We start from the raw sequence: 24,392 nt of genomic DNA on the forward strand, positions 1-24,392 counted from the left end.
AGGCATTTTGGGTACCCCTAAAGGCAGTGATGGAGGGGCTCCCATCCGGGCTGGGGCAGCCTTTCTGCAGGTTGCACCCTGGCATGAGGACAGGAAGGACATACGGACACAGAGTTTGCCAGTGCTAGAGCAGCCCCATCCCGTCCCTTGCCTGCACCTGGCTGCAAGGAGAAGGCTTGCACCCAGCTTTGGGAGAAGCTGGGGAGCCGCCCCAGGGCGCTCTGGGCTGCACACAGGGGTGGCTGGGAGGAGGCTGGAGGTGCTGGCTGGAGCCCGCATGCTGAGGGCTCTGCCACAACACCCGTGACAGCGTTACATCCATGAACAAAGCTCAGCAACCGGCTCCTTTGGCCTCCCTGCAGGAGCCCCCTGCACTCAGGGCATGAGGGGGCTGGAGGCCACCGTCATCCTCTCCTGCCTCCAGAGCCATGCATTAGGCCTCCCACACCCACTCCCCCCCTCCCACGCAGGGAGAGCGGGGACCTGCTCACGGCCCAGATGAGACACGGGGCCCCTTGGCCACACTGCAGACCCTCTTCCCACCCTTCTGAGACCCCCAGGTCCCCCCTGTCTCTCCCAAGGACAGTTATTTTCACAGTCACTGCTGCCCACCACTCAGGGTCCCCATTCCCCCAGGGCTGTGGAACAAAGTCCTGCACCACACCAGGGCTTTTCTTTCCAGTTTTAGTTTCCATCATTGTCGGGGGCAACTGGGTCTCACACTCCTTACCCAGGAGTGAAATGCTTGGTTTATCTGTCTGTCTTTCCAGCAAATTGCTGTCTAAGGGCAGAAAGGATGTGAAGGGGAGAGCAGAGCCAGAGCCCAGGGAAAAATTCTGCCCCAGGACCCTGGGTGAGGATGTCTGATGGCACTCTCAAGGGAAAGGAAGCATCTTGCCACATCTGTTAGGCTCCAGTCTTGACTGCCTTCACAGGGGGCCTGCCTGGGCCAGCAGGACTCCCCATTAGCCTGCCTGAGTCAGCCTGGTCCAAGATGTCTAGCAATGTTTGATCCTGGTTTCTTTTCATTTCTTGGGTAATAAATGCTTTATAAGCCAATGGAAAGCATCCAGCATTAGCCCATCTGCATGCAGACAAGATCTGATGCCATGGAGATGGTCAGCTGGGGAAAAAGGTACATCCAGTCTTAGGAGAAACACTGATGCCATTTGGCCAATCTGAAGAGCATGGAGCTGGGAAGGGCTCCTGGTGACCACATCTCCTCTTGCCTCTGACTTTCTCCCTGGCTCCCTGAGCTAGTCCCCAGGCCCAGGGTGACTGGAAGGACCTGTAGCTCAGAAATGCCTTGGATCTTTGTCAGCATTGGATGAAGGGCATCCTCTGCAATCACTGCACAGTCTGCACTGTTGTGAGTGGTGAGCAGAAGAACCTCTGCTGGCAAAGGAGGCAAAGGGAAGGGTTTCCATAAGGATACTGAAGTGGTCCCTGAGTACCAGTTTATCTGGCTGTGCCAATGTTCCTGTACTGGCACATGAGAAGGTGCTTGAAGGTTTTCTTGAAAGTAGCATTGCAGAGGGCATAGCAGGCTGGGTTGATGGTGCTGTTGACATAGCAGAGCCAGTAGCCGATGGACCACACTGTTTCGGGCACGCAGGTCTCACAGAAGGTGTTAATGAGGACCATCACGTTGTAGGGTGCCCACGTGAGTATGAAGGCCAGCAGGATGGCAAATATGGTGCGGGTGACTTTCTTCTCCCGGGCAGCCATCTGGCGCTTCTTCCGTACCTGGCTCCTGGCGATGCTGGCAAACTTCCTGGCAACATTGACTGGGCGGCTGTTGGCCAGGGAGTTGTGGTTAGAGGCACCTGACTTAGCTGGCACGATCTCAATGGCGGTGACACATTCAGACCCAGACTGCTTGGTGACAATCTTAATCTTGGACCACTTGGAAGTTGGGTTCACCCGGGGGATGGCTGGACTCTGTCCTTGCCCTGCTGGCAAGACTTCTGCTGTGGGCTTGTCTTTTGTGGTCTGGGTCATGCTGACGGTGCTGGACTCATTGGATGTCTCCTTCTCCTCCTGATGGCCAGTGGCCTCTGTCTGTGCAGATGGCTGGTCATCCACTTTCCCATTCCTCACCTCCTCCTTCACCTCCACAGCCCTCTTGGGAGAATTATTGTTGTTCTGTTTGACCATGGGGCCCTTGAGGAATCTGAGGGACTTGGTTTTCCTCTCTTTCCTGCTCTCAGGCTTGTGCCTCCTTACCCTGCTTCTGCTGGCCAGGGAGATATGGATGTACAGCACCGTCATGATGACCACGGGCAGGTAAAAAGCAGCAATGGCTGTGCCAAATGTCACCGCTGGGTTGGAGAGGAACTGGATGTAACATTCCCTCTCAGGGACTGTCCTCTTGCCTACAATGAACTGCCAGAACAAGATGGCAGGGGCCCAGAGAATGAAGGACAATATCCACGCGGCCGCGATCATTAGCCCTGCCATCTTGGTGGTCCTCCTGGCCGGGTACGTCAGGGGCTTGGTGACACAGAAGTACCGGTCAAAGCTGATGATGAGCAGGTTCATGACAGAGGCATTGCTCACCACATAGTCCAGAGCCAGCCACAGGTCGCACACCACGGCCCCCAGTGGCCAGTAGCCTTTGATGATGTAGACCGTGTAGAGGTTCATGGAGAAGACCCCGATGATGAGGTCTGCGCAGGCCAGGCTGAAGAGGAAATAGTTGTTGACAGTCTGGAGCTGGCGGTTCACCTTGATGGAGAGCATCACCAGGATGTTCCCCACCACAGTGACAAGGCTGAGTGAGCCGGTGACAGTGGCAATGAAAACCAGCTCCACTGTCTTGTAGTTGGTGGGAGGCTGCACAGCCACCTCGGAGTGGTTGCCCAGGGTGAAGTTGTCATAGGTCAGGTTGGCCATCTTTGCCTGCCAGGGCTGAGCAGAGAGGTTGTGCATGGGATCTGCAAGGAGAGCGAGGACAGAAAGGGAGAATATCAGACCTGCCAGCCTGTCCTGGCAGCATTTCCTCAGTTTCCCAGGCCAGCACTGCTGCTGACTAGTGCTCAAAAATCTGCTGGCATTCCTGGACTCCTCTCTGCCACTCCAGGAGTCCATTGGAGGCATTTTTTGTGTCCCTATTTAGCAGTAGAGGACGCAAATGAGTTGCAGGCAGAAAAGCAGGAATGCCCAGAGAGGCACAAAGGGGAGCCAAAGAGCTGGGGAAAGAGGACTGCAGAGCCAGGAGGGATGCACATACAGCACTCACTGCCAGAACAGCACAGCATGGAGCCAGTGCCCTGCCCCAGGGACAAGAGCAGGGTGATGGTGTACCCCAGGCATGTTCCACTGACCTCCCCACAGCACTCCCCAAGAGGGGCCTAACCCGCAAAACCCGTGCCATGGTCTGCTCGGCTCACCTGTGTCTCTCACAGCAAATAGCTCCTTCTGGAAGATGAAATCTGGGAGAAGGAAAACAGCAAGTTACACCACATCTTGTGTGCATCCCACAACATCTTACTGAGGGCACCAGCCTGTTCAACAGAGGTGATCCTGCCCAAAGGGTGACATTGCTGAGATACAGATGCTGAAAAGACAAGAAAGGCTGAAGGTGGGTGCTCTGGTGTGGCGCAGCGCACAGTGCAGCAGGCTCAGGAAAGGGAGGGAGCTGCACAAGTGCCATCAGTCACTGATGCTGGGAAGCAATGACCCCTTCCCTCAGTCCTACATCACAGTGCAGCTGCAGCCACCCAGGCCAGATGTACAGTGTGGAGTCAGACACCTCAGCATGATACACGGAATTATTTATGAAAAGTGATGAGAATTATGGACAGAATTACTGCCTTCATCCAAACCAAGATGCATGTAGTTAATCACCCAAGGTAAGAGTGGAATGGACTTTAAAAAAAAAAAAAAAATCAATAGGCAAGAAGTGCTGTATTGAGATGAAAGGGAGTTTCCTGGAAAGCAAAGGAAAAGCAAAGGCACTGAGGGAGTTGGGCAGGACAGAAGAGCTTTCCATTGAACCTGCCTCTCCCACACCATCCAGACCTCCAAAACATGCTGGGCCTTCACCAGCCTCACCCTGGCTTCTGGGGGCATTCCAACCCTTCCAGACTATGGAGGGCAGCCCCTCCAGCAGCTGCTCCTGGTGCCCGGGGCAGGGGCTCAGCCCCATGGGCACTGCTGCCTGGAAACCAGCAGGAGCCAGCGAGTGTCCCCACAGTGGGAGTGCTCAGCACAGTGTGTCTCTGGCTTGGGAGATGACTCCAAATGCCCAGGACTCCTGAAGCTGATTTTGCTGAATGTATAAATGTGCCTTTAACATACACCTCTTCTGAATAGGGCCTGGCAGGCTTTGAGATCAGTTTGTCTGTTTTAAGTATTTGAAAAGAAATGTCCTTGTCTTTCATTTGTGGTGAGGGTAGGAGATGTCTGCCAGCAGCAAATAGCCACGTTTTTAATATAAGCACTTTCTAAAGAGATACAGGTGTAATTAAATGGAAATGTGGCTGCTGAGATGCTAAAGCCAGGATCTGATGTAGCCATTTAGGCAGCTTCTGCATTAGCAAGGATACAGCTGCGATAGTGATGGAGCTCCTCTTACAGGTGCAAGGAAAATAAGTGGGTGAGGGACAAAGAAATACCTACCATTATCCTCTAAGCATGTCTGTGAAGACAAAAGGCTTTTAAAAGAAAGCAATGCCCTTTGGTAAATGCTACATGCCACATACAGATGGGGTGAGGAAGCCTGGCAGCATTGCCCAGGCTTGGAGATTTGCACCCAGCTCCAAGTACAAGGGATGCATCAAGGGAGAGGGAAAGAGGTTTCTGCTGCCATCCTTCCTGGGCACCCAGCCAGGGATGTGAGAAGAGGTGATAAGTGTATAAAATGGCTTAGAAATATATAATCATGGCAGTTTGGGGGGTGGTTTCCGTACAATAGAAATGAGTTTTAATTTCTTCACTTTGGTGAGATGGGGAGATTTAACTGTCATTCTTGTAACAGCTAATCAAACTGATCAGACAAGCTAGCAATCATGCAGACATCTACCCCAGCTCTTCCAAGAAGAATTTGAAAGTCTTGAAAAGAAACCTTTCCATCGTCTCTGCTAAAATGTGGGTTTCAGTTTTCTCACTTTTGTTCCTGAACTGGCATCCTCTTCTAAGCGTGTCTAATTAATTATCAGCCTTGACAGAGGCTTGTGTTCTCAGTTACCCAAAGTAAGAAAAGTCCATCTCAAGCCCGAACTGTTCTGTACGTGTCCCAAGACGGGAGAAAAGGCCGCGGCAGCCCCTCAGGCGAGCCTTTGGATGCCACCCAGAGGTCACGCTGCAAACTGGTGTGAGGAGGCAGAGGCAGCTGCCGCCTCGGAAGGTGGGCTTAAACACTGAGCCCTTAAACTCGATAAGCCTTCACCTAAAAATAAAAAAATAAAAAATAAAGCAATCCCCTGTTTGAGAGAAGCCTTGACAAAGCTGAGAGAACACTTCAGAAGGGCTCCTAGGGCTGACACCCTTACCTGTGACACCAACTGGCTTTGCAAATTCCCTCAGACTTTTGGCAGTGATTTACAGCTGGTTGTCTCCTCTCCATCGAAGCCGTTGGGAGACTCCAACTCTTTACTGATAGCATCCTCCAGTCCAAGAGCTTCTGTGGCAGCTGCAGTGATCACCAATTGTGTCATCAAGGGAAATACCTTTCCCTTCCCACACAGCCACAGATCCAAGCAGAGAAAATTGTAATTTGGGTGGGGCCCAACTACTGCGGGCAGTGGGCACAGCAGGGTCTCCAATGCTGCCGGCAATCATGGGTGTGACCACTCTTGTGCGAGGAGTCAACCCCAGAGCGAGAGCAAAGCCAGTGCTCTGTCACAGGTGACGCCTGAGACCGCAGCAGCAGACTCCTGCTGTTTCCTTGCTGCGCCTCATGCGCCTTCCCAGCCAGCCTTCCCAGCCTGTCGGCTCCTACAGGCTGCCTCAGCCTCTTGCCAGGTAGGAGAGGAGACAGCCCTGTCATGGACTGCTGGTGACCACCCTGTGACCAAGAATCTGCAGCAGCTGGAGGCCAGTGTTCCGTCGGCTGAGCACTCGGCCCACGTGGGATGGAGGGGTTAGTTCCTTCCCGCCCCTGCTGCTCCTGATGCGGAAGGAGCTGGCTGCCCCCTGCACGGCACAGCAAAGGCATTTACACACACCCGCGTGATGGATGAGCTCCTGGAGCAAGCAGCCCTCCTGCCCCAGTGTTCCCCACATCTTCTCCCTGTACTGCACAGCCGCCCTCTGCTCCACAGCCCCTGTCCCACATGGCATCACCAGCCGTCTCCTTTCCTGTTGTGGCACTGCCCCCATCCCAGCATCATCCTCAGGGCTGGGGATACCCAGGGAGCAGGTGCAAGGCAGGGCAAAGCCGTGTCTGGTCCACATGTGGTGGAAGTGACATTCTGCCTCTGGGAGCGAGCAGAGCTCTGCAAGGAACCCCATCATAAAGCAAGCCCCACACCCGCACACCAGCCTGGGGAGGGAGATGTCACAGGGGAGGGAGAGGAATCACAGAAAGCCATGCTTTAGTGGGCGCCTGCGAGCATAAGCTGCTCCCAGAGGAAATTTGCTTTAGCCCTGCATGGGTCTGGAGCAACAGCACAACTGAAAGGACCTCGAGCCCAGGGACAGGATGGAGGGGCTGTGGCTGTCAGCTCCTGGCTGAATGGATCCTGTGGGGGTCTGGGAGCTGCCTGTCTCCAGGAGAGAGGAAAGGTGGCCCCCTGCACCACAGGCACATTCCAGGAGAAGGTACACATCACCTCCTGCTCTCTCTGGGTGCCAAGGCTGGGCCTGGGCACATCACCTTTGGTGTGACATTTGGAAAGAGCCAAGGCAGCCCTACTGCCAGCCCCCTGCCTGTCTTGGCCTTCCTAAAAGTGCAGAGAGGGTAAAAGTCTTAACGGGATTAATCCTGTCAGGTCAGACTGCTGATGTGATGTGGGGCTGGGCAGTTTGTGCAGCCACCACCGCAAGGAGGAGAGGAGAGAGAAAAAACAGGGAACAGAAGACGCTAGACATTTATGGCTCACGCCTCACAAAGGAAAGGTATACTTAGGGTAGGATGGCAGTTTGTGGCGCTAATTGCATTATCTAATAGCTGTTAATTAGTTCCTGAATCATGGCACTACTTTATAACTAGTGAAGGGTTGTTCCGGTTGACAGATTCACACCCCTCAGAGTGTGGAAACAGAATTCCTAGATGCTGGGAACAGGCACCTTAGAAATACAACATATGAGAGAAGATGAAGGGCCGGCCCCGTGTCTGGCAGGGGAGGGTTGGTGTTGGTCTGCTTCCGTGCTTCTGCGTTGGAATGATGAAGACAATAAACAACCAGAAAAACAGAAAGGAGATGAGGGGCCAGCAGGAGCTGTTGCATTAAAATGGCAAGCCCTTCAAGCTCCAGCTGGTGGCTGCGCTTTCACCCCTCTGGTCGATGGATCCCTGAAGTCCTTATCCTGCTCCAGAGGAGATCTGAGCCATTGTGGAACAGGAATTGTTTCTTGTCAGTAACATATGGGGCTCTGCGCATTTGATTTTTCCATTGAATAATTTATTCTTCTTTCTTCCTCTGCTATTCAACTGGTCCTCATGAGGCAAAGCAATTTCCTCCACCCCACAAGTTAAGAACCTCTGACAGCTTTTCCTGGAGCCTCTGGAGAAGCAGTAAGCTCGGCAGCACAGGAGCAGCCAGCTTGCAGGGGGAGGTGAGGGGGCCAGGGAACCCCCCCGTGCCTGATGTGTGTTTGTGCATCAGGTTTGTAAAATTTGCTGCGTCCAGGCCAGAAGGGAGTGTTGAGGTTGGTAAGCCCGCCACCCCCCCAGGCAAGCCAGGAGCCTCCCTGCCTTCCCTGTGGTAAATGCTGGCTGTCCGAGCGAAGCCGAGGTGCCGCGCCCAGGCTGGCTGGGTCCGGCTGCGGGGAGCCGCGGATGTTGAGCTGCTCCTGCAGGTGGAGCCCAGCCTGGCAGGCTCACCAGCGTCCCACGGCAGCCGCAACTGCTCCCCCTGCCCAAACGTGCCTGTACTTGCCTGGATCCCTAATGTGCCCTTGGCAGGCTGTAAGGGGCCACATGCCATTTACCCACAGCATCACCAGACAAGAAGCGAGCCAGAGAGAAAGTGTTTTTTAAAAAGTAATTGAAAGGTCACTCCTATAAATAGCCTACCAGAACACTGGTCACTCTGACAATTAATTAACCTCCTGTCACCCAATTATCAGGCCAAATAAATGGCCTATCAGTGGAACGCCGCTAGCAAGTGTGCTTGGCAAATGCCACGCAAGCCGAATTCCAGCCTTACCCTGCTGTGCCCAGCCTGCAGCTCCCTGGCACCGGCGGCTCCCCAGCAGCTCCCAGCCTCCTGTGCTGGCTCCGGTGGGAACATCCCGGCGGAGAGGGCTCACCACGGCACAGCGGGACCCGGGGGACACAGTGCCCTCGGCCTCCCCAGGGTGCAGCTCCCTGCTGGTGCCTGAGCTAGGAAGGCACAGGGCTTCCAGCTGAGCTGGGCTGGAGACACACTTCTCCCTTCCCATCCACTGCATTAATGCTCTCTGCCTCAGAGAGATGCTCATGTTCTTTTATATGCCTGGCTGAAGTTTTAACAGAACCCAGCTGTTTCAAGGCAGCCCAGCAGAAATAACCCTGCTGCTGCTACAGGTCCCACTGCCGAGAAGGGCTCTGGGACCAGCCAGCAGAGAGGAAGGAGGGGGGAGAGAGAGGATTGCAGCAACAAGTGACTGCCTGGATTAGCTGGGCTCTTCCCAGGGAGAGGTGAGTGGTGGGGACCAGATGCCTGGGGCAGAGAGAATGGTGGAGGAGTGACTGAGAGCCAGAGGGACAAGTGCTGCAACACCCAAGAGCTGTTTGCTTAGAAAAGCAGCTCCCCTCCCCAGGGACAGGCCTTGCCTGGGGGCAAGGGGGAAGGACTTGGCTCCTTTTGGGAAGCCAGCTGTAGGGAAGCCCCCTCACCCTGCCATGGCCCCACACAGCCACAGGTGCCCATGGCAGGTCCCCACCACCCACATGGGGAATCTGCCCCCCCAGGCCAGGGATCTGCCCCCCAGGTGCCTGGGCTGAATAAGGCAGGGGCTGGCCCTCATGCAGAGACCTGCAGCACCCTGCACTCACCCTGTGTGTCCCCAGGGCCCCATGAACTGAGGGGGGATGCAGCTCGGGCAGCCAGAGATGCAGCACTGCTCTGGCACGGGGACATGCTTGTAACTCATCCCAGAGCTGAGGCACCACAGGGAGCAAACAGTAAGGTGCTCATCTGAAATTTTAAAGACTTGGCAATGGAAACAAGAGCCCCTTGCCCCATGGAGCAGCTCCACAGGGCTTTGAGAGGACAAATGAGCGAGCTAAGCAATGGATGAGAGAAAAGAGCTGAGCCAAGGGCAGAAAATCAGGCAGGAGCAAGAACCCTGCTGCATGGAGGGTTCTTGCATATGTGAGAGCCCTACTCCTGGGGGAAGATAGCAGATGGGCATCTTTGGGGTGCTAATGAAAAAGGAAACTGAAAATATGAGACCCCATTTGGCCACAAGACCTGCCAGAGGATTTGGAGGTGATGTCTGCGCAAAGGGATAGAGTGAGGAAGAGGAGCTGTGGCAGAAGATGGGCAGGAGAGCCAGGGCATGGACAGGCAGAATGGAAAATGTGAGGGTCAAAGTGCCAGGGAAGGAGAGCAGGTAGGAAATCCTTCCAGCAGAAAAGGGGAGGGATGGAGAGGATAGAGGTGGGTATAGTCTCGGTCTGCCAGGAAGGCATTACTTATCTCCTCTAGAGAAAATCCTAAGAAAATCTTCTTAGAAGGAGGGACCTCACACAGAGACACTGCCTGCAAACCTCTCCCTGTTGCCTTCTCTGGATGCTCCCACCAGCTCCTTGCTGGGCAGAGTGAGAGCCGTGCTGGAGCTGGAAACCTCTTTGGGCTGCAGCTCTCTGGCTCAGGCAGCCCAGCCCTGCCTGGAGCCACCTCTGTCACGGCAGCATGCTGATCCCAGCCTGTTGTGCTGGTGCTGAATAAGGCAGGGGCTGGTCCCCACGCTGGCCCCCTCACCCTTTTTGCTCCCCAGGTCCCCATGAGCCGTAGGGTGGGGATGCAGCTGAGACAGTCAGGGATGCAGTGCTGCTCACCCCACAGCACAGGGTTTTAGCCACCTCATGGACAGGGACTGCACATAATAGCAGAGGGTTTCATGAAGTGAGCATCACTTATGGGCCTTGGTGAGTTATCTGAGCTCTGCAAGAAGCATAGAGACCACCATGCTAGACACTGCTCCTAAGTGCTGCAGAAGGGCAGGCCCAAGGCCAGGCAATTTATGCCTGCCAGGCAAAGGCAGATGCCAGAAGGGTTGCATTGCTCTCCACTCCTCTCTGTACACATGCATGCACTTTTTTGGCCTCATCTGGGACTGCACATGATGTAACTGTCAGCAGAGGAGGGATCCAAACTACCCCAGTGACACTAGAGATGGCTAGATGCCGGGTACTCTCCCATCTCAGTCATGCCAAGATCCCTCAAGGACCTTCATCCCTCCTCAGCAGAAGCAGCCTGCCACGCTGCCTGGGATTGGGAGCTGGCATGGACACTGGCAGGGTCTGCAAGTGAGGGGCCAGTGAAGCACGGTGCCATGGAGGCCTCTGGAGAGCTGCTCTGTGACCTGGAGTGGATGCAGGGCCCGGGACATCGTGTTTGCAGACTCATGTTTTCAGACCTCAGTGTTGCACAACTGCAGCTGAGTTTCCCACAGACAAATAAATCTAATTCTGCTTAAAGAGGCTGAAGACATTAACCCCTTAACTGGCCAATGCAAACCAAATTCACCAGGAGCCTTAATGCTGCTGATGACATTTCACCTCCAGACATATCCAGCTGAGGCTCCCGGTGCCAGCCCCACTGCCTCCTCTGCCAAGCTGCAAGGTGCTATACAATATGCTAGATTTAAAAGCAGTTGTGGTATCAGAGGGGCTGCGTCTCTGCCTGGCTTTCTTTTTTTTCTATTGGGGGAGCACAGCCACCCTCAATATCTCAGTAACATGCCGATAGCTCAGGCCAAGCCTGCTGAGCTCAAGGAGCTCCATGGTTTGCACCGAGTTCTGCCTTTAAAGGACAAAATTCCCAGCTGCTGCCCCTCCTTCACCAAGTGACCTGGGATGTAACTCCTCTTCAAGACTCTTGAACACAAATAAACAGCCCTGTGCTTCCCTCTCCACCTCTCTCTGAGTCACTGGAACAGGTGGGAGAGGTTCCTCTGCAGCCGCACACCTCAACCTGCCTAGCGCTGGGGCGGGAGGTGGGAAGGAAACAGGGCCCTTGGGAAGGGAACACACCTCTGCCCCTGCCTCATGCACCGACTGGGAATGGGGCACACGTTGCGCAGGACATAAAGCATCACGGGGACAGGGTCACAGCAATGCTCTGATTTGCAGGACCTCCAGCAGCAGTTTTGGGGATCGTCAGAGGGACAAAAGCACTGTGCCTACAGCCATTGCATTTGCAGGCTTGGACAGGCTGGTGATGTTAATTTTCTCCGCAAACTTGCATCATACAAGGTAAAAACAGAGCCTTTGCTGGAGCTCCTCCTCCATGTGGTGCAGCCTCAGGGCTGAAGGCATCTCTGGAGGGTCCTGAGAGCAGCCCCGGGGCGAAGGTGTGAGCAGCTGTGCGCTGCACGCGAGGGCTGGGCAGCATCTCCAGCAGAGCCTCGCTCGCTGTGTCACACTGCTGGGACTCAGGGCCTGAACACAGGGCAAATGATGCTGCCCTGGCACAAAGTCCCAAGAAGACCAGTGCACCGATCCACAGGGAAGGTGGGATGGCTGCCAACAGAGACAGACAGAGTGAGGACACCCAGGTGTCTCTAGCTGGGGGAACAGGGACTGGTTGTGTGTCCCCTGCTAAAACTCTGTGTCTAAGCATCAAGGGGAGGATCTGTATATGAGACACCTTGCCCTGTGTTCATGCATCAGCAAAATACTGGAATCATGGATCAGCCTGACCAGGGAACACTTGCCTCAGATTAATTAGTCCAGGAATTGCCTAACTCCCTGAAGCTTTAGTAAATGTATTTGTTTGAATACAGGGCAAGGGTCTACTTTGGTATGTTCAAGGGTCTGGATGCAGCAAGACTGTAGGCCTAGAGGCTTAAAAGGATGTCATGGTGGGTTGTGCTCCTGGGGACAGTCGAGGCTGGCACACTCCTCCACTTGTCTCTGAGTTAGACAGCAGCCAGACATTCAGGCCCTCACCTCCTGGTCTGCCAGGGCCCTGGGCAGGAGAGCACATGAGTCTTCCTAAAAGCTGTTGTCCGCTTTCTGACTGGTCACACAAATCCCTCAGAAGAAGGATGTATTTGGCATGGTTCCAACCACCAGCTTGAAGAGGCTTCAACAGTGCCTGGGTGTGGAGCCTCACTGCACCCACTGGGGCCTGGCCCACCACTGGTGCTGGTGCTTGGGCAGGCTAAAGAGCAGTCAGCAGGGGATGCTGGGGTGGGAATGAAGAGAGAAGAGGAAGTACATGGGAATGATCTGGTCCAAAACTTCCATTTCCTCGCTGTGTCAGGTCCTGCACTCTCATATCTCCCCAGAACATGTCTTGTAACATGCAGTTTTAGAGCCAGAATGGATGCTGAAATGCAAAGCAAATCTCCTCCCTTGGCTTACTGGAGAGCAATAAGGGCATAGACCCACGTCAGGCTGAGGAGCAGCTGGCTCGAGGACAATGCCCGTTTCTCCAGAAGATGCCCATCAAAGCCCTGGCTTAGCATGCCAAGGAGAAGGGGTCAGCTTGTGCACAAGAAACAGTTGCTGTGTGTCTGTCCGTGTGGAAAGAGGAGCTGTGTTTGTGCAGAAAGCAGCAGCCCCTTGCAAACAGCCTCCATCTCCCTCTCCTCTCACAACTGATCCCCCTGCTGCCTTTGCAGAGCTGCATCTGCCACCTCGGCTGGGCGCTCACCAAACCTCCTCTCCTGTGTGGATGCTGCTGGTCAGGGCTCAGCAGGGCAGGCAGAGAAAGCATCAACAACACAAAGGTATGCTAGGGACTGCTCTGCATCAGCTGCTCCTCCTGGTCTCACTATTTTTATTCCCTGTTTTTGTCTTTTTTTGTTTTTGTCCTTTTTTTTTCCTCCTGGGGAGATATTTGTCATTTTAATTTTAAAGAACAAAACAACAAAATCCCAACTATGACAAAACCTCCCATCAATGGGGTGGGGACACAGCTTGTGGGGACAGTTAAAAGAGAAAAACCATGCTCCTTCTGCAAACTCCGAGTAATTGGATCACAGCCTTAATTAATCATTTCAGTTCATTTCTCTTCTATGAAAGAAAACAGACTGACGTCCTGAGATGGGTATGCCCCTCGTGTGAATAAACAAACCACTTTTACTGGTAGCCCTTCTCCTCCTTCTCCCGCCAGCTTTCCTCTGCCCACTCATCAGGTCACTCCTGCTCCATCCAGCAGCCCTGGACACTTGCTGCCACTCGGAGCAAGGGCACACGGGCTCAGCTCCTGCAGGAACCAGGGCTGCTGCCACCCCTGCACCCATCCCCACCTCCCACAACCAGGGCTCCCACCACGGGCCGCCGTCCCTGCTGAAGGGGGAACAGGGATGGGCTGCTGATTGGGATCTCCAGTGGATGCCCTGCTCTTTGCTGGATGTCTCGTGGGGGCCTAGTCCAGGCTGGAGAGCAGCAGCAGGTGCTCAGATCACAGGAGTTAGGATGTTAGGAAGCAGGAGGTGGTGCCCAGCAGTAGAAACAGCAAAAGCATCTTGGTGTCACCTGTGATTTCAACGTGAGCATTGTCTCTGGTGCTGTTTCACCAAAAACCTGGGCTCTGGGATCCTGTCACCTGAGTATTTTGATAGACAGTGCCTGCATCAACAAGCCACCCAACTGCATTGGTAGCAACCCTTCCAGCCTCTCTGCTCACTCTGCAAGCTGTGGCAGAAGTCAAACCACCTTTGGAGGTCACTCAAGGCAGTTGTGATAAAGCAGGGAGCCTTCAAATGCTCAAACAGAGCCCATCTCCCAGCAGGGCACAGGGGAACACCAGCTCTTCCTCAGGTTGGGAAGTATCTCCCTAGCCTTGGGCTTTCCAAAGACTGGCTAGAAAAATCCATCCACAGCACAACCAGAGGGGTTGAAAACAGGTCAGACAGAAGCCAGTGCTGCTTTTATTTAAGAAAAATTATAAGAACTGTTCCCTAATTTGAAGCCAATGGTATTATTTTGGAAAGAAAGAAGGGTGTGGCTGCCTAACTCTTGTCCGTGATATGCCAACAGAGAGCACGGGGCAGCTCCGCCATTACCAGCAGCAGGGGTGCAACAGGGCCAGAAAGGGCTAAAGGGAAGACGAGATCCACACTGGGGGAAAGAGTGGGCAAGATCTGTCTCCCTTGCAATGCCCAATCTGGCAAAGGGCTCTGTGAAGAGGGGGCAAACTTCTGCCTAGTCACGTCCTGGGAGGTGGCCACAAGCGCCAGAGGGGTTTGCCCAGTATGGCGACAAAGTATCCAACAGATAGGGGATCGTGTCCCTGTTGCTCTTGCTGGAACAGCGAGGGAAGCAAAGAAAGCGCGCAGGTAGTTTCTTGTCCGGGAATGTCTCCTTCCCAGAGAAGGCACCAGGGGAGAAAATAACGCCCGTCCCGGGTTTCCTCCTGGGGGGTGCCTGTCCCCGAGCCGCAGGCTGCTCGTATTCCCTACTCAGGGCGCTGACAAGGCTGTTTCCTGGGTGACAAGAGGGACCCGAGGTTCCTCGAGCGGCGGATCCGGGGAACGCTGTTGGTTTGGATGGGAGCAGGGAAAGGGGGTGCCAGACATCACCCCGCTCCCTGGCAGGGCGGCACGGCTCCAGACATCCCGGGGCAGAGAACCAGCGCGAGGGTCCCGACCCGCGGGGCATCCCGGCGTTCCAAGAGAGACGCAGGAATGCGGGAAAGTTGGCAGAGACACCTCCCCCATTCCTGGGGGACCGCGTGCCACATCCCCCGGGGGTGCGGAGCCCCCTCCCCATGCACCCCAAGCCATGCTGACCCCCCCGGACCCTGCGGGGATGCCCCGCGCCCCCCGCCCGCGCACACGGAGCCCCGAGCAGCGACTCACCGGGCAGCCCAGCCCAGGGCGCGCCGCCGCCCGGCGCCGAGCGGTTCTCAGCGGCCATGGTGCCGCGCCGCGCCCGCGGGGGCTCCGGCTGGCATGGCCCGGCTCCGGTCCCGGCTCCGGTCCCGGCTCCCGGTCCCGGCGGCGCCGCGGGCGGCGGAGGGGCGGGGAGAGGGGAGAGGGGAGGGCTCGGCGCTGCCGGCTCGGCCCCGGCCTCCTCCCCCCGCCCCCGCCCTCCCCCGCTCCCAGATGTGCGCCCCCAGATGTGCGCCCCCTCGCCGCCACGAGGGCGGGGGTGGGAGGAGCGGGGCTCACGCCGTCGGGATCCGCTGCCAATCCCCACGCCGCCGTCCCCCCGGCTCAGATGCAGCCTCCCGTCCCCGTCGGGCAGACGTGCGGGAGCGCTCCTGCAGCACCCCGGACAGCGCTCCAGGACCGCCCCGGCACCGGGCTCCGGCCCCGCTGCCCCCGCACCCCCGGCGGGGAGATCCCGATCCGCGGCAGCGCCGGGAGCGCCGGCGTCCCACGGCGGGAGAGAGCGAGGAGCAGGGAGGCGCCGAGCCGGGCCCCTCACGGCCCGGGCAAAGGGAGGCCTCGACATCTTCCCCAGTCCCCAAAAACTCTGCCGGGCTGTCACTAACACTCGGAACTGAGGTGTTCGCGCAGAACAAAAAAAACCTCATCAGGCAGTTCCACAAGCAGCTGACTGACTGTCCCCCAGGTCTGCCTTCTGGTAATGAGAAAGCGTCAAACAAGAATAAACAAAGGGAAAAGGGGAAAAAACCCAAACTCTTCCCTTTCCTGTACACCTTTCCGCTTCCCTCCTCTTTAAACCCTCTTACCCACCTTCTGCCTCTCACTTGTGCTGTCTCACAGACGCACACGGGTATCATTTCCCCATCTGTTCGGCTCTCACACGCACATGTATAGACACACATAAACAAATACAGGCCGCACTGTAACTCTCCTTTGAAGCGATTACAGTAGCAGATGGGTTCCTACCATCCACTCCTTCATCCCCTTACCCTCTTCTCACACCTCTCTGACTCTGGGAGTGTTTTAAGTCAATGTCTCCTCTAAAGATGTGTCCAGTTCACAGACTGGACCTCTCTTTCCCCTAGATCCTGCAAACTGGTATCTTCTCCCCGCCATTGGAGACGTATTTCTGAATTCCAGCAGAGAGAACATTGTTAAGGTAATTCAGACAATTTTCTCTGATGACACATCTCCCACTCCAGGTGCATCTCTGCACCCTGGAAAAGTTAAAGCCTTTTGGCACTCGCATGTGCTGCTGCCTTTGCACACCAAGAAGCCCCTGCGACAGCAGGGAGGCAGATGCACCACCATTATTTTAATCACCATAGGCCACATTCTGGCATTTCTTTAGTGAGTTCAGTCAACTCATGTTTGTTTTCCTTCCTGCCTTCTTTGAGAAGCGAGAAGACAAAGCTTTCCAAATGTTGGCTGGTGTGGAGCCGTGCAATTGCACTGAGTGCAATGAGGTTTTGCTGGCTCTTTTCAGCTTAACATCTGCCTGCACTCTTTTTGCAGTCATTGACCAAAACCCGTCAAAGACTCCAGCCAGTTATTTGGAGTCTCTTGCCTTGTCCAAAGTCCTCACCTCAAATAAATACCATCCTCTCCTCCTCCTTCTTTCTCACTAAAAAAATGAATGTAAATAAACCTTTGTCACGCTCTGTGAGAACTCATCAGGCTGAGGAAATATCTGCTTCAAAGACAATTTGATTGTACTGGAGTTGGGTTATTTGATTGGACTCTTGTTTCAAGCTACAAGTCTCCATAGAAAGACAAAAGACTGTAATGAACAGTGAGATGTCTTCTTCCCAAGCTGATCAGTCATGGAGATAAAAACGTGTAACCAAATTGAATACAAAACTTTCCAACTTCTAACTCTTAGCTTAGCTATATGCACTCATTAGTCAGAAGCAGAATTTCTGAAAGCCTGGACTCACTATACATATTCCAATTAAAGGCAGCACTTGCTTCTTTTGTCTTGACATATTCACACATTCCCTTCTAATGGTCTGCCAGTGAATTTCACCAGCCTCTCTTGCTGCCACCAAAGTGACATCACATTCCTTCCTGGGCCACATCAGCACTGGTCATGATCAACAGTTAATCCACTCCAGAACCAGACCTCAGCTCCAACCCTTCCCCTGTACATTGTGACAGGCTGTGAGGTGGGACAGGAGGGACTTGTGGTTTTCTCATGGAAGAAGACAAGGGCTTGAGCCAATGGCCCAAGAAAATTAAGGGCCTACCTTACTCTCTTTTGGGATTAAAACCTGTGACAGTCCGAGACTCCTCCTGTCCTGCTGGACTGACCCAGCTTGGTCTGGGGGAGTAATCAGCCAGTAAACCCAGCATCTGTCACCTTGCAGGGATCTAGGATACTCCTGGAGCTGTCTATTTTTCATGTAACTGCACATCTCCCACTTTTTTGCATCACTCTACTTCCATCCTCTATTTTTTGGAATGGCTTCTTTGTCTTATTTTTTTCTTTTCAGCCATGCTGTGCTGTGCCTGCTCTCTAATCAGCATTAGCTACTCTTCCATTATCAGCTGGCAATGATCCATCATGCTCCTCCATCTCAAAAATTGTCCTTGCACCAGAACACCATAAACACCTAGGAACAGACAAAGTCACTCCTTTCACCTCTGCCTCTCAAGTGGGGGATATACAGAGACCAAGGGCAAGTGACCACCTTGATACTCCCCCTTGGCTTGTGACAGCTCCCATCCATAGCTATCCCGAGGCAGAGTGGCTACACCACTGAGCAGGTACTTAGGAGATGAATATTTCTGGAGAGCAGGAAAAGCTGTTATGGGTCATTTACTCTGGCTTCCCCCACAAGCCCGGGAACATCCAGCCATTATCCCTGACAGATTCCCAGGAACTATACTCAACATGCAGCAGCCACAGCAGCAGCCAGCACTGGCTCCTGGCACACAGACTAATGCCAGGCTGTGTCTGCTGGGGCACTTGGGGAATTCATTGCTGGTCCAGCAACCCTACACTCATGGCAGGGCATCCTCGAGTAAAGGAGCTGTTTTCACCCATCCCTGTAGTACATGGGGCATGTAACAGTTCAGACACCCACCTCTGGCACTGAGCTCTGCCAGGGACAAATCTGCTCACCATCAGCTCTGGCCAGGTCTCCCCCTTCCTTCCACAAGTCCTCCCCTAGCCTGACACTCTCTGCCAGCCTGCAGCAATAACAGCCCAGCCCAACCCTTGCCTCCCATCCTGCTCATGCTCACAGGCTCACTCTCTTTCTGTCCTTCTTCAAGGCACCCAGGTTTTCTTTCTGCCTCACACACCCTTTCATGCTCCACTTCCCTCCCTGTGCCACCAGATCCCTTTGCCCTCCGGTGGATCCACATTGCTTCCCCAGCACAGTGCAGGCAGCCAGTCCCCCTCCCTCTGACAGACATACTCCCACAAACTTGCTGAACCCATCTACAAGGCTTTAATATTCATAAAAGTCAACCTTAGTCTAAAGAAAATGTGCTTGATGACGAAAGTATTTACATTGCAAATCACTTTTAATAGCCCTCTGGTAGTCAGCCTGGTGATAAATGCTAATCCATCTATCAGCTCAAAACCAAAATAAACCCAACTCAGAAGGGGAGAGTCAGAGAGAGAAAAAGCAGCTGGCAAGTGAGAAAGGCTCAGGTCTCTGGACCATCACTGCCACTGGAGATGGGCGTGAAGGCTCCGCTCAGCAGCTGGTGAGAGGAGTGAAGTGCCCCAAAGGGAGCAGAGGCAGCTGCTCTGCCTGCTCTTGGCCAAGCAAGGAGACACCCTTCACTCACTGGAGTGGATCTGGCATTGCCTGTCAGGACAGAGCTGTCTAAATGCCAGGGCAGTAACTCAGAATCCCTGCCCATGGCCAGGGCTGCAGGCAACAGGGTGATGCCACCTGTGGGTGGGCTTTTGCCCTGTGTGTGCTGCTGGATGAAACACAGCCATGAGGGATGTGCAACTTTCCCCCGTGACATTGTCATCCCTGTGGGAAATGGAAGAAGGGACAGCACCTCATGGTTACTTGCCTCTATCCTAATAATTTGCCTAAGGGCATGGGATGGCACATTTGTAAAGGGAGTTAGAACTGTTTAAAAGGTCTGAAATAAGTGCTGCTTTCAGGCCACATCTGCCTGGAGCCTCCCACACCTGTTCTCTCAATTGAGGAGGTACAGGATCATCTGTACACAAGTCTTCCTCTTCCCCATCAATACAATCCCCAGAGGAACAGCTCTTTCCCCTCATTCCAGCTGTCCCCAGGGCATATCAGGAACAAATAGCCCCAGACATGAGCTCCTGCTGGAGTACAGTCACTCATGGGTGCAAGGTGAGCCAGATCCCAGACCATGCTGGGACAAAGTCACACTGCAGGGAGCAGGGCAGGAGGACTTGCAGGGCCAAGGAGAAGCAGGTTTGCTGCAGCCTTCCTGGGAGAGAAGGTGACTGAAGGCACCCAGCCATGCACTGCTGCCTCAGCCAGACCCCCAGTAGTCATCCACAGCCACATTTTCTCATGCTTCATGGCATGCCTTAACTGGAGACGGGGAAAAAATACCGATGTGGAAGCTGCATTAAGCACATCACTTAGTGTTCAGCTGTTTCCCAGCCTCCCAGTTTGCTTGCAGAGACAAGGTAATGAAAGACCCTTTCATTATTTGGAAAATACAGTTTTTAGCACCAGTGAAGGATGCCAGAGCCACAGCCCCAGGGAGGGAGTGTTTAGCCATGGAGCAGGTGTAGCCCCAGTGGCCGGGATGATGGCGGCACCAGAGGCCCCCACTCGCCCTGCAGGCTGTGGCAGGGCACAGCCAGGAAAGGGGCATAGACACTCTGGCCCATGCAGGGAAGCCAGGTGAGCATGAAAGAGCAGTGACTAATACAGAAAGCCATCCTGCCATGCCAGGCTGGTCCACAAGCATGCAATTCACACCAGTCCATAGGCCCATGAGCATCCTTGAAATGCCAGGGGAGCACCACAGCTGTGCTCTCAGCCTGGCCACAAATATCAGCGCCTTAAATCAAGCGGGGGGACATGGCAGGTGACACACACTTCTGTCACCTGATGCTACCCTTGGAAAGCTGCCTGGTGGGCACTGCCAGCAGCTTGAGCTCATCCAAAGGCAGGAGGGCAGCTGCAGCCTGTGCCTGATGTGGCACCTCTGGAGAGAGTTAAACACCACAGCCTGCACCCAGTCTGGTGCACTACAATCTCTCCAGTCAATAATCATCTGCTTTTTGTGTCTTAAAAGATTGCTGCTGCTATTTTAAGGTTGCACTCAGTTTTGTCACATTTGTTGTATAGGCACGGCTTCAAATACTTCAATGTAATTGTTTTGTTACAGTCTCCACTCTTGCAACTCTTACTTGCTTTCTGGGTAATGGAAGGGGGAAAGTGTTTCTGAATCACTTCTTTTATACCTATCATAAAAAAAAAAAAAACAAAACCCCCCCACAAAAAAAAAAAAAAAAAAAAAAAAAAAAAAAAAAAAAAAAACCCACCACAAAAAAACCCCAGAAAAATAAAAGGAAAAAAGTGAGGGAAAAAAGTGAGGAGTGTAAGCTTGTGCTGTTCTCCTGCCATTTCTCACATGACACAGAAGACAGTACATCTTCCCTGTGACAGCTGTGCCCATGGGCTGGGGCTGGCCTATGGAGCCAGGCAGTGTGTGGGAGCTCTGTGCCTGCCCTGCCTGTGGTCACCATGAGCTCCCCAGGGCCCTCTCCCAGGCACTGTCCCACACAGCTTGCTGCCCAGCCATCAGAGAAAAAGCAACCAAGGGCTTAAGCCCCTTTAACAGATTAGTGTAATTAGTTAATTTTCCAATTCACTACTTCATTAATTCGTGAATTCACCAACCCACCATGGTTACTCACACGGCAGCTGCCTCCCCAGCGTGGCATAGAGCCCCCAGAGCCCTCCCAAGGCTCTGGGGTCAGCTGCCCTCCTGACGCCTTCCAGCTCAGGTGATCCATGCAAACCTTTCTGCTGGGCTCTGCGGGATGTGCCAGCACCTGTTGCAGAGGTGCAGGAGATGCTGCTCCCTGGACTACAGGGGCTGGAGCATCTAAACCTGGCAAACCTCCATGGAGCAGAGACCATCTTTGGCACATGTAGCCGCTCCTGGAGGAGAAACTCATCCCAAATGAGGAAACAAGCCCCAGTCCCATATGGGCACTGAACCACTCAGCCCAGCCTCCCGGTGGCCTTGCCATCCTCCCTGCCCTGGGGTGCTGAGGCAAGCCCAAGCCTCTCTGGGCCCCCCTGCAGCCCCCAGGACTCTCCAGGGCAGGGCCAGAGAGCCAGCAGCCCTGCAGCGCAGTCACTCTGCCATCAGGTTTGCTTCACTGAGCAGCTTGGCAGAGCCTGCCTTCTAAAACACATGCAGTCTAATAAATGTGCTCCCTGTTTTAAATGTATCTTTTAAAAAAGAGCATTTCCCTCGGTTTGAGGTAATCACTGACACTGCTGGGGGACAAAGAGCTCTGTGTGTGTGCATCTCACTTCAGGCAGCTCAGCTCTGACCCTCACATGACAGTATTTGTGCTCCCCACGGGCACATTTACCTCACACAGAGGCCCCACTAAAGTTAATGCTGCCTACAGCATCCTTCACAGGGAAGGAAACCAAGAGGAACACAGCAAGTGTGCAAAATCCATAGCAGGTGAAAACCAGTCAGCAGTTCCTGTGTCAAGAAAGCATTTAGTACAGCCAGAATGAAGCAGATCATTGCTTTCCCAAGAAAGATGCTGCCCCTGCCCTGCATCTCCCTGTGCCCAACAGGGACCTGGCCCTGGTGTGGGGGAAGGTACAAGGCCATGGGTCACTTTTCTTCATCCATGGGCATCGAGTGTGACTGTGTGCCCATGGGTTCAGGGTAGCCATGTGCCTTGTTGGGCAGCCCCCCAGCACTGACACCTCACACACAGGAGGCTGTCCCTCCTCTCACCCCTTTTCCCAGCCTCTGCCCACTGAAGTTTACCGTGGGTTGGCTGTGGGTACTGACCTGCCATGCACTGCAGGAATGACGGCAGCCTGCTGCCATTGGGGTTTTGCATTCACCCCACAAGTCTGTACCCCCACACCCAGCCCCAGCACTCACCAAGGAGACTTCACCACCCCAAGCCAAGCCAAAACATGGCTAAAAGTACTTTGTTATGGCAAGAGGCCATATCTCAAGGCAGAGCCAGCGACAGAGGAGGCTCGAGGCTGCAGGATGCAAGAGCTCTGTTCTCTGATGGCCAGGCTAATAACCCTGTATTAAATTACAAGCCTGGGTTCAGTTGTGGTTGTTTTGTTTTTGTTGGGTTTTTTGTAAGCTGTCTGTTTAGATTTATCAGCGTAATTCCTGATACTGCCTTGTCGGACATCATTACGATAATCTCACTGCTGTGTCTGCCAGGGAATTGGGAGGACAGCAGAGGCAGCTGCAGAGCAGGGGAGTGGTGGGGCCTGGGCTGCCTGTAAGACACAGCCCCATGACCACTCACCCCAGAGCTGGGCACCCTGGGGAAGGTGGAGGCACAACACAAGCCCCCTCAACAGGACCCAAAAGGCAAAGAGAGCAAGCTCACACTGAGGGAAAAGGGATCCAGTCTCCAGCCAGGCAGTCACTATCCCTCCAACAACCTCAGTGAGAGGAAGAGACGCCTCAGGAAAAGGAGAGGGGGCACACAGAAAAACCTGGAGGATGTGGGCAAGTTGGAAATGAGCAGCCTCTGTTTTGGCACTGATCCTTCCCCTTAATTCACAGTAATTTTATCATTAATTTAAATAAGGTTTCTCAGGGTAGAGAGCACAAGAGGAAGAAGGCAGAAGGCTGCCAGCTCAGCTCTGTCCCTCCATCCTTCCATGCTGCAGCTCTTCTCTACTCTGCGGGTGCTCCCCTGCACACACACACAGCCTTCCTGTCTTCCCCACGGCCAGGCCTGCTGTGCTCCACCTGGGCACAGGCTGTGTGGCAGCCTCCCGCCAGCAGTTTGGCTGGCAAGCCTGGCCAGGCCGGCAGCAAAGTGCTTCTTCCTGGGGACCTCACTGAGACACTCACCTGAGGCAGGGGGATGCTCCAGTGCAGCACTGCAACTCCTCAGCAGCTGGAGTAGGGTCTGCAGCTTCCCTTCGCAGCAGGTAGAGCAGGCTGGGCTGAAGAGCTGTCTGGGACAGGGATTTGGAGTTTTGAGATATTTTGGGCATGACATAGAGCAAAGGTGCCCCTGAGAGCCTATTCATCCACGTGAAGCATCCCCCTCTCTATGGGGCTGGGCCTGGGGTAACCACATCAGCAAACAAATAAAAATCCCAGCCCAGCCTGGAGTTTTTATTAATGAAAATGAGCCTGTGATGGGAGGTAATTGCCAGCCCCTGGGTGATTCGGCTGGAGGATGGAGCTGCAGATAGGGATGAGTCTAGGCAGCCAGGCAGAGTCAGAGCCCAGTCAGATGCAGTCAGGGGCCAGAGCCGCTTCCAAGAGGGGATTGGGTACGTGGCCTTGAAACCTGGAATGTGAGGAGAGGAGCTGTCAACACCTCCAGAGAGCAAGTGCTTCCAATTGCCTCGCTGGAGATGCAGTGTTACCAGCCACTGTCCCTTGCAGGGGAACTGGCTGAGATCCCTCCTCAGGTGCGAGGGGATCTCAGACCCCATTTCACAGCACTCCTATCCCCACGCTCTGGCTGTACCTTTTCCAGATGCAGCTCCTTGGTTGAACCACCCTTATCCAACACTTCCACTCCCCCTTCATGCACCCACCAAGGCAGTTGCCCACACCAGCTCTGCTCTCCCCCAGCTCTTGTGGTGTGCCAGCATCCCCCAATACTGCTGGGAAGTGGGATGGCAGGCATTTCCATAGCATGATGAAAAAAATAGATCCTCTCTTGCTACTGTGAAGTGGGGAAAATCTATATTCATTTTCAGAATTGAGTGAGAGCAACATATTTTGAGGGCAGGCAAAGTTTCTTCTCAGGAATACCACATTCTGATGAGCTGAATTAATTTATATCCATTTGAGTGTCTGACCCTAAATAGGTTGTATGACTGAAATTTAAAGAAGCATTATTGTAGTGATAGTATTTCAAAAGAGGAAAGTAAGGGGCTGTAGTGTTATTTGTTTGAAAGGTAAAACTATTTTATGAAAATTTACTTTTTTCACCCATTCAGGGCCTGAGACCTGGCCTGGAAACCTTGCAGCATCCCCAGCATAGAAGTCAAGACCTCTCCCACATT

At 54.0% G+C, this 24,392-nt stretch overlaps 1 protein-coding gene across 1 annotated transcript; it reads right to left on the minus strand.

Moving 5' to 3' along the window:
- Positions 1–670: 670 nt before the first annotated feature.
- On the minus strand, positions 671–15,342 carry CHRM4 (cholinergic receptor muscarinic 4). The gene is made up of 3 exons (XM_064714151.1): positions 15,130–15,342; positions 3,393–3,434; positions 671–2,936 (listed from the first exon to the last, which is right to left on the minus strand). The coding sequence occupies exons 1-3, from the start codon at positions 15,185–15,187 to the stop codon at positions 1,459–1,461; spliced, it is 1,578 nt and encodes a 525-aa protein (XP_064570221.1). The 5' UTR covers positions 15,188–15,342; the 3' UTR covers positions 671–1,458.
- Positions 15,343–24,392: the final 9,050 nt, after the last annotated feature.

Source organism: Zonotrichia leucophrys, chromosome 5 (genome assembly GCF_028769735.1).
Source record: "Zonotrichia leucophrys gambelii isolate GWCS_2022_RI chromosome 5, RI_Zleu_2.0, whole genome shotgun sequence".
In the NCBI taxonomy this organism is placed as follows: Eukaryota; Metazoa; Chordata; class Aves; order Passeriformes; family Passerellidae; genus Zonotrichia; species Zonotrichia leucophrys.

Coding starts and splice junctions, on each gene's coding strand:
- CHRM4 (XM_064714151.1), bottom strand. CDS start 15,187: ATGGCCGCTGAGAACCGCTCGGCGCCGGGCGGCGGCGCGCCCTGGGCT. Junction 3,435..15,129: donor GCCCTGGGCTGGGCTGCCCG/GTGAGTCGCTGC, acceptor TCCTTCTCCCAG/ATTTCATCTTCCAGAAGGAG. Junction 2,937..3,392: donor ATTTGCTGTGAGAGACACAG/GTGAGCCGAGCA, acceptor CTCTCCTTGCAG/ATCCCATGCACAACCTCTCT.